This window comes from Pagrus pagrus (genome assembly GCF_965226575.1).
Source record: "Pagrus pagrus genome assembly, chromosome: 21".
Taxonomy (NCBI): domain Eukaryota; kingdom Metazoa; phylum Chordata; class Actinopteri; order Spariformes; family Sparidae; genus Pagrus; species Pagrus pagrus.
The window spans coordinates 3689411-3697990 of NC_140208.1; the positions used below are offsets into that span (position 1 = coordinate 3689411).

Consider the following 8580-nt stretch of genomic DNA (forward strand, 5'->3'; position numbering starts at 1 on the left):
AGCAGGTCTAGTGGGCCCCCCAGAGGACAAAGTGCTAAAGTTCAGCGCTGTCAGTCACTACTGGCACAGAAACACCCAACATTTTAAAAGTAATATATCTGCCATAGCCTCCGGTGGTGTTTGATTCTGTTATTGTTTGTTTTTGTTAAGGACTTTTGTGCAGAATAGGTCGAGCAGATAGAAAATAATCTCTTTGCAATTATGAAAATACACTCCAGATGTCAACGCTTGTAAAAAAAAAACAGATGGTCTCACGATACAATCAGTCAATTCTGTAATGAAAAAGAAAAAGTTTAAACTTGATTAAATAAACACAAACAAAATCAAGAGTGGCGGAAAAAAACCTCGCTACCATTTTACAGGCCGACTTAAACAACGACTCTTTCTCTTACTGAGTGAAGCGTTTACGTTAACGTCGGCTCACTCAGGTGTCGCCTCTGCAGCTCCGTGACACGTGTTAACGCTGAGCCATCTGTGTCTTAGCACAAATCATCTGTTGGGGGTTAGTCTTAGTGCAAGTGGAGCCAGCAGTAGCCTCTTTGATCATCTTCCTGATGTGTGGTCACAGCGGTTTCACTCCGCTCTCTCTGGCTCAATCAAGGGCCTTTGAGAGCGCGGCGAGGTCCAACTTTTTAGAAAACAGGAGAGGCACCACCAAAGAGATCCAATCAATGAGCAATCAGATTCCCTCTTATCTATTTAGCTTGGCTGGATGTGGATGTTAATCAGTCCCATATCTCAGTAATGGTGTTCCTGTTAATTGCCTCCCTTCGTTCTGCCCGTATCCCCTTTCGCTTATGATCTCTATCTGCAAATGAGGTCAGAAAGGCATATGGATCTTGTTTCCAGGCTTGGCTCGGCTGAATCCTAACAGGGAAACGGTGCCGGCCGTGTGGCCTAGCGTTTAAAGCTGTCCTGAGATCAAGGCGCTTGTCGTCGCTCCCATGTGTTGATGTCACTGCGCTGTCGGGGCCCTTGAAGTTGTTCATTATGATCCTTGTTTAAGCTTCGGCTCTCCAACTGTTCCCAGGATACAGAACAGTGAACGGCTGCCTTTCAGAACAAAGACCGGAGTATGGCTGCATTCAGAACCGCCTACTAAACCGGGCCAAAATATAGCATGTAGTGTGCAGTATTCAAACGAAAATGGCTGGTTGTCCAACTACTTAATTGGGAAAAAATCTCCAGTATGCATCAGACCAGTCTGCCTCGCCTACTGTCTCCCAGAATGCAAAGCACTGGGACGGCCAACAACAGGAAATGTTATTACCAACATTTATTGGGTTGTGGTTTACTTCCTCTTTCCAGAACAAGAAACCAGCTCAGTCCGGCATGTGGCAAAATGAATACTACGAAGCGTTCATGGGACTGCTACATACATGGGTTGTGTGCAGTAGCAGGTTATGAATACAGCCTGAGTTTTTCCACAATGGGGCAGATTTAGTCTCCGTTCTTATCGAGAGTCGGTTCCCCATGAGAACAGGCGGGATTTGCATATTCATTGAGCTCTTCCATCTGATGCCCATCTCGTTAGACCTGGGACCGGTGTGATATCTGAACAGCTCCGGGGCGAGTCAGCCACCCGTCTGAGTGACATGCAAATACAACAAAAATAATGCAGACCACGATTTGGTTAATCACATCTATACCATGACCGGCTTTGGACCGACCTGGTCTGGAGAGAGGCTTCCAGTGGAGAGTTCAGACCTGCTGCTGACACGGCATGACAAAAATTGAAAAATTAATTTGACAAACGAACTATGATGCAAATATCTGCCTTTGGAGATGGAGATCGATGTGGAGCAGAGGTCGGCTGGGTCACACCGAAGCTGCCTTTTGTCGCCGGACCTCCAAACCTTTTATAACCTTCTCTGACTGCGAGAGGGTTAACTGTCATTTCTTTCAAGCTTCTCCTCATGCATAAATAAACCTGTACCCTCCTCTCTCCCCAGCCCAACCCCTGGGCCCGCTCAAGGGAGCAGAAGGTCTAAGAGCATTCCTCCATGAAGACTTTCCCTTTTTCTAACTTTGCTTTGATTTTACGCTCATTATCCCCCCTGCAGCTCTGCCGGTCCCGGACAAGAGGCTCCATACCTGACGAAACAAAGGGGGAGCTGTGCTGCATGATGAAGCTAAGCCGAGGAGGGGGGGGGGGACTGCATTGTCTCCTTACGTCACACTGCCACGGGAGAGAAGAAGGGGGAGACACCATTATCCCCAGTTTTTCTGCAGATCAAATTAATTAGCGGCAGAGCGCTCCTGAAAGAAGAGATTCTCCGAAGTGGGACGTCTTGCCCAGTCAGTTTCTCCTCATAAAACCTTTGTTATTCACGGGGCGCCCAGCTGTTGTGCCGCTGCCGTCAAAAGCAGAGGACCTTCTCCCTGATCTCCAACCTCCGTGGCCCTAATGATGCCCTCCAGGCAGCGGGGCTAGAGGGCAGGTGGGAGGGTGAAAAGGTCTCTCTGGATGGGACGAACTCCTCGGCACTCTGATGACTTCACTCCACCCGTCTTGTTTGAAGTGGTTTGAATCCACAAAGATTTGTTGTGGCCTGATTGCTGAAGGACCGTTATTCAAGGATGAGTCATTAACCGGGGGGAAATTAGCAGATGGGAATATTGGAAACACTCAGCAGGGATGAAGTGGCAGGAGCTGATTATAATAAGAGCACAGCGGGTGCACGAGTTTTGGGGACAAAGTTGATAAAAACATTTTGATATCAAAAAATCTGCTGATATTCTTATAAACACTCATTTTTTGCAATGATCCCTCAAATTTGGGACACAGAAAGGTGGAGGCAGGATATTATACAGGTCAAAAATAAACTTTATCGTCCAATCAGTACCCTGAAACAGTAAACTTCACAGGGAATGTAATAATAATTAATTACCAGAAGCATCTTCTTCTTCTGTAAAGAAAAAAAGGTTTCATATCGGTTTCAAAAGTCAAAGTGTAAAGCTTTCGAAAGTTCACATGTTTGGCTGCAAAAAACCTAAAGAAGCAAACTACCAAGAATAAGTGAAAGACACTGAATAACTAACATGAATCAACTGTTTGGCTTCTTTCTGCTATAAATAACTGAAACTGAATATAAAAAGTGGAAACTGAAGATAGATTCAACTTCAGAAATACAAAAGAAAAATAAGTAAAAAATAAATAAATCCAACTGCAGCACTTCTCTTCAGTCACCCTGCGTCTTGTTCCAGCTGCAGTCTGATGATACAACACTGACCCCTAGTGGAGTTTTACTGAAACATCACCTTTAAAAACACCTTTGACAACAAACAGCCATTATGCAATTATAAATGAGTTTTTATTAATGCACGTGTGGCTTTCTTAACACTGTTTTCTCCTATTTCTGGTCCCGTCTGGACAGTTTTTGCTCTCGGCTCTGCCTGAGCTCCCTCTTGGCCCGGGCGCCGGGTCACTGTGAACAGCCTGACTCCTGGCTGATCCTGGGGAAGCTGGTACCTGTTTTCAGGGAGCACTCTGGGCTACATGACGTGAATCCACTGTGAGGCTGCGCTCTGCCTCGCACTGTCACATTCTGACTGACGGCTCTTTTTAAAATGGGAACACATGTCTTGGCCCTTGTGTGCCGACCATTGTGTGTGTGCCACAGAGGATCCTGAGACGTGCGAGGACCCCAGGAATCTCGCAGCCTGGCGTTGCACTCCATGTTGACGCTGACTTCGTCCGTGCACTGCGCCCTCTGGATGGCGTTGACCCTGAGGACGATGGAGTCGCGTGTCAGAGGATGATGAAGACCCCTCTTCTTTATCCGTTCACACGTTGCTTTCTCGCTCAGCACCACCGACTCTTTAACGCAGCGCTCTCTGGCTATAAAGGAGAAATTTCACTACTAACGACTCGTCTTAAAACATATTCCTTCTATTTTTTAGCTTTCTTACCTTGCGCTCGACTTTTAGTGGGAGCCGGCAGGAAGCGAGTGTGGTGAGGCAGCTCAGCTCTCCCTGGTTTCTTGTTGGGTGAAGCTACGTGTGCCATGTGATCGGCCCCGACGGCAGCGAGGGGAGGCTTTCTGGGAGGAGCTGCAGATTTATCCGACACATCACCACAGCTTCTCTCTGTTGTGTAATCCCAGAACACTTTGGCAAACTGGAAGCGCTTCACACTGGACATCGTGTTCACTAGTATACTAAAGGAGAGCGTAGAAGTGAAATATGAGAGAAATGCATAAAAATAGAGACTTTCATGAGAGTGCATTGGACCCACCTGTTGTCGTGGAAGTGCAGGGACAGTATTTGTCCTGTTTCAGCCACTGCAGTGATTTCTCTCAGACAGTCTCCGGTGAGGAAATTAAATATGCGAATCTTTCCATCCGCGCAGCCGGTAACCACGCGGAGGTAGACGAGAGTCAGAGATTTGACCTCCCTGCGGAGAAGTCAGCATTCAATTTAGGGTTATAGGCCGTATTCACACAGCGGCCATTTTCCTCTGACATCACGCTCAGGGTGTGGAGAAAAGACAATGGATATGGAAATCTTGAACACAGCAGCAGAACATTATTAACACCGGAGCGTTCAACCCTGAACGTGACGTCAGAGGAAAATAGCCGCCGTATAAATATGGTCTATTGGAATATAACTGTTAAAAACGGCTCATTATTTCATGATTTCATCCATCACATCATCAAAAGGTTGAATGTTTTCTTACTTCGGGTGGTTGAAGGTCATCAGACACCGCTGAGCGTCACTGTTGAGGCTCCAGGCCATGACCTGACCGTTACAGTCCCCGGATACCAAGTGCCATTCATCTAAGAACAGGCACGTCACTGACTTCTTGTGGGCGTCGATCACCTTCAGGAAAGGAGAATATCATGCAAAAAAATAAATGCAAATGCAAAGATAATATCAGTCATAGATGACGTGCAATTTTGAAAAACAGCATGTAAAAACAGTTCATCAAAAGAGAGTTTAAACGGTATTTAATGCACAGAAGTCTGATATTCTCACCCTGAGCAGCGACGCGGTCTCCATGTCCCACACTTTGACGAGGCCCCGGGTGCAGCTGCTGTACACTGCTGTTGAGCTGATCTTCACACACTGGACAGAACCGTGGTGCTTGAAGTTAAGATCCTCAAAAAGCTTCCCTGTGTGTAGACTCCACACTGAAGAGAAGGATTTGGTAATATTACAAAATAACTATTAACTATCACTTCTTAAGACAAAATCATGTCCGAACAAACGACATAGATCCTTGAAAGGCTGTTTACCTTTAACTTTCCAGTCTTTAGCTCCTGAGACGAGTCTGTCTGCGTGGACATCCAGGCAGTTGACGGTGCAAGTGTGACCGTACAGCACCATCACACACCTGTTTGTCTTCAGGCTCCAACACCTGCAGGTGTGAAGACACAACAAATAAACACCCAGCCTATCGGATCTACTTCAGTCACAAGAGGACTGCATCATCATCATCATCATCAGTATCCTCAGTAAGTATAATCATCGATCATCTCCTCCTCACCTGATACTTGCATCACAGCTGGCCGTTACCAGCAGGTTTCTGTCCTGACAGAGCAGCACCGCCTGGATCCTGCCAACATGGCCCTTCATCACTGAGACCACTTTTGTCTCGGACGCCACGTAAAGAAGTTGCACCACGCGGTCTTTGGAGCCCGTGGCCATTAACGACCCTCCTCTGTAGTCCATCACCCGATGAGGGTCTTCCCTGTCAGACACAACCAGATTACATAATGATTGTTTTTATTCCAGTGTGTACAGCTGAGTGAGAATGTGCCTTCAGCTACATTAAACACACTAACTTCTTCAGCAGCACTGTGGTAAAATATGCACCACAGTAAACATTTCGCTCCTCCATCTGCACTGTCTTGGTCTCGACTTCGGCGTAAGCAGCTTCAAACAGCTCAACCTGCAGTCAAAGAAAAGATAATGCACATATTGAGAGTCGTATCTCTAGTACGAAAACTAAAGTTCACAGAGCTAACGTATTGATTTATTGACCTTGTTGACACTGGGATGAACATCCGCTTTCTCATCATTCTTGACCGGTACAGGGACTTCAACGATGCTGGCGTAAGTAGGACTGACTATGTTAAAACCTCTGCAGCTCTAGAAGACAGAGAGACAACATAAAACAGAGGTGTAGTTTGTATTTTTAATCATTCCACTGTAAACATACAAATGCCCCCACCTTCATCATCGCTTCAATTTGATGCTGTAAACTGGCTCTGAACTTGATTTCCTCCACGGTTTCCTGAGCGAGGTGCTGCCAGGATTGTGAAACCTTCTGGCAGCGTCTCAACGTGTGCTCATCTAACAGACCTGCAGAGAGACACACACGCACAGCTAATTATTTAATACACACATATGTGTTGCATATAAAACAATGGACAGGTGAGTGTCTTAGCCTGTGCTACCTCTGTGTTGACTGACCTAATATCCTCTTCGACAGATCAACAGGCAGGCAGCCGATGAAGTCTCGGTACCGGCTCACTCCAGACACGGACTTTGAGGATCCAGGCACCACCATCAGAGCCGGGTCGTCTAAGTCTCCATCACTGTCCTGATCCTGGTGACTGGTCCTGTGACCGCTAACTGAAAAAGACAGAAGATTATTATTTGATACAAATTTGTAATAATGTAAAGTTTGTGTGACATTGAGAGATATTGCCTCACTTCATACAAAGCCAGTTTAACTAGTCCTATTACAGACACTACCTCATTCAATATACGTTTGTGCATATGTTGTTACCCTTGCATCGTCTTGGTGAAGCTGCAGCCCTTCTTCACTTTTCATATTTATTAATGACAACAGAGTTTAATTGAACTAATTTGAATTGAAATGAAAAGCCATCTCTTTCCCCCTTTACCGACCTCTAGTGGTCGCCAGCAGGAAATGCAGTACAACTCAAATATGCAGCTCAACTTGCTCAATTTAAAATCAAAGGACTCTGAAAACATAAGAGATGGAACATAAGTAAGTACTTATACTTAACTTGAGTATTACAATTTTTACTACTTTTAACTTCCACTCCACTAAATTTTGGAGGCAAACATTATACTTTTCTACTCCACTACGTTTATTTGATAACTTTAGAGATTTTGCAGATTGCATGCTGCACATGCATATGAAAAAAGTAAAAAGAAATACAAGAAAAAATAAGTTTGGGGAAAATAATATAGGAATAATACAAATGGAAAATAATACAAAATAAATACAGAAATTAATATGAAAATAAATTTAAAAATGGGAAAGTGAATAAACAGTTGAATTATACAAATAAAAATACATACAGGAGGGAAATAAAGTAGAAATATCTATCTATGTCGCAAATTGATATATTAATTAAAGGATACATTTTTTTTCTATATTACTTTCGGTGCATTTAATGGAATATTAATTTACGGAAATATAAAGGGCCACACCGACAAACGGGTACGTTTTATAGACAAAGAAAAAAATTCTTCATGTATAACGTTTGCTGAATGAACAAGTAGGCCCAACGTTTATAGAGTTCCTCCTACGCAACAAGTTCCAAAATTTAGTGTTTTTTTAAGGGAGTCTGGCGACGAAGTACCAGCCTTCTACAGCGATGCTGACAGAAACTGACACATTTTACAAGCAAAGAAACATCTTAATGTATTGTACTGAAAGCCGAATTTACAAGGAGGCACCAATGAGTTAAAATCTGCCATATCCGTTTCGCAAAGTTGATAAAATTTCTCCTCATGATGCAACAACTCTTAAAATCACTGGATTTGTAAGGGAGTCTGGGATATCGCCGTTAAAAAGGGACATTCATCACTTGATTATGTGGACAGACACACACACACAATACAAAGCCAGTACAGGACAATAAATAAATACTTTCGCTCTAAAACGAAAAGAAACATGTGATTTGTGTTGTTGTTGTTGTTGTTGTTGTTGTTGTTGTTGTTGTTTACCATTAAACTGCAGAAAGCCTCGTTTCTGTCTGACCAGGAGCACGCTGGTTAAGTTAGAAACCATGCGGAGCAGTTCTGGGTCACAAAGAGACAAAATCCGGCAGAGGTATCGTAACTTGATCCAGTCGGGGCTGCTGCCGAACCAGTCCCAGATCTCCTTCACGTCCACGCCGGCCGGGCTCCCGCACCGCTCTCTGTCACTGGGGCAGCGGTGATCCGGGGGAGAGGTCGGGCTCCTGGACCTGGAGTAGGTGAATAAACTCCACGATGTCACACCCAGCGCTCTCTGGATGTGTTGGAGCAGTTTGGTGTCTCTGCACCGTAAAATAAGCTCCAACACGAACCTCCTCCTGAACCCGTCCGACACCTTCCACACACAGTGGCTGGAGCCCGGTGGTCTGGGGGCGAAGGCACAAGACGGACACATGCCGCACATGTTGACACATCCCTCGGGTTCACTGCTCAGCTCACAGGCCGACACGCTTCTACCGAACCTGGAGGACTTCATGTCGGTGCCGTCGGCTCTTCCCGTCCGATCAGTCGTCGCTTTGAACAACATCAACAAACACGCGGAGACGAGTTCAGCTGGTTGCCAGGCAACAGGATCCACGCGCCGACTGGGAATGGATGCTGCTAGTTAGCATTAGCTGC

General features: G+C 45.2%; 1 protein-coding gene across 1 annotated transcript; it reads right to left on the minus strand.

The window, feature by feature from the left end:
- Positions 1-3290: 3290 nt before the first annotated feature.
- fbxw10 (F-box and WD repeat domain containing 10) lies at positions 3291-8520 on the minus strand. Its single transcript, XM_084342607.1, has 12 exons — positions 7930-8520; positions 6418-6579; positions 6176-6306; positions 5986-6093; positions 5787-5893; positions 5489-5692; positions 5238-5359; positions 4978-5132; positions 4679-4821; positions 4238-4396; positions 3913-4160; positions 3291-3841 (listed from the first exon to the last, which is right to left on the minus strand). Exons 1-12 carry the CDS (start codon positions 8486-8488, stop codon positions 3426-3428), a joined length of 2514 nt encoding a protein of 837 aa, XP_084198733.1. The 5' UTR covers positions 8489-8520; the 3' UTR covers positions 3291-3425.
- Positions 8521-8580: the final 60 nt, after the last annotated feature.

What these genes read in the sequence shown, in the direction of transcription:
- fbxw10 (XM_084342607.1), bottom strand. Translation starts at nt 8,488, where the DNA reads ATGTTGTTCAAAGCGACGACTGATCGGACGGGAAGAGCCGACGGCACC. An exon ending in AGCTGTGATGCAAGTATCAG is followed by an intron (nt 5,360 to 5,488) that starts GTGAGGAGGAGA and finishes TCACACCTGCAG; the next exon opens with GTGTTGGAGCCTGAAGACAA. An exon ending in AGACCGCGTCGCTGCTCAGG is followed by an intron (nt 4,822 to 4,977) that starts GTGAGAATATCA and finishes CCTTTCCTGAAG; the next exon opens with GTGATCGACGCCCACAAGAA.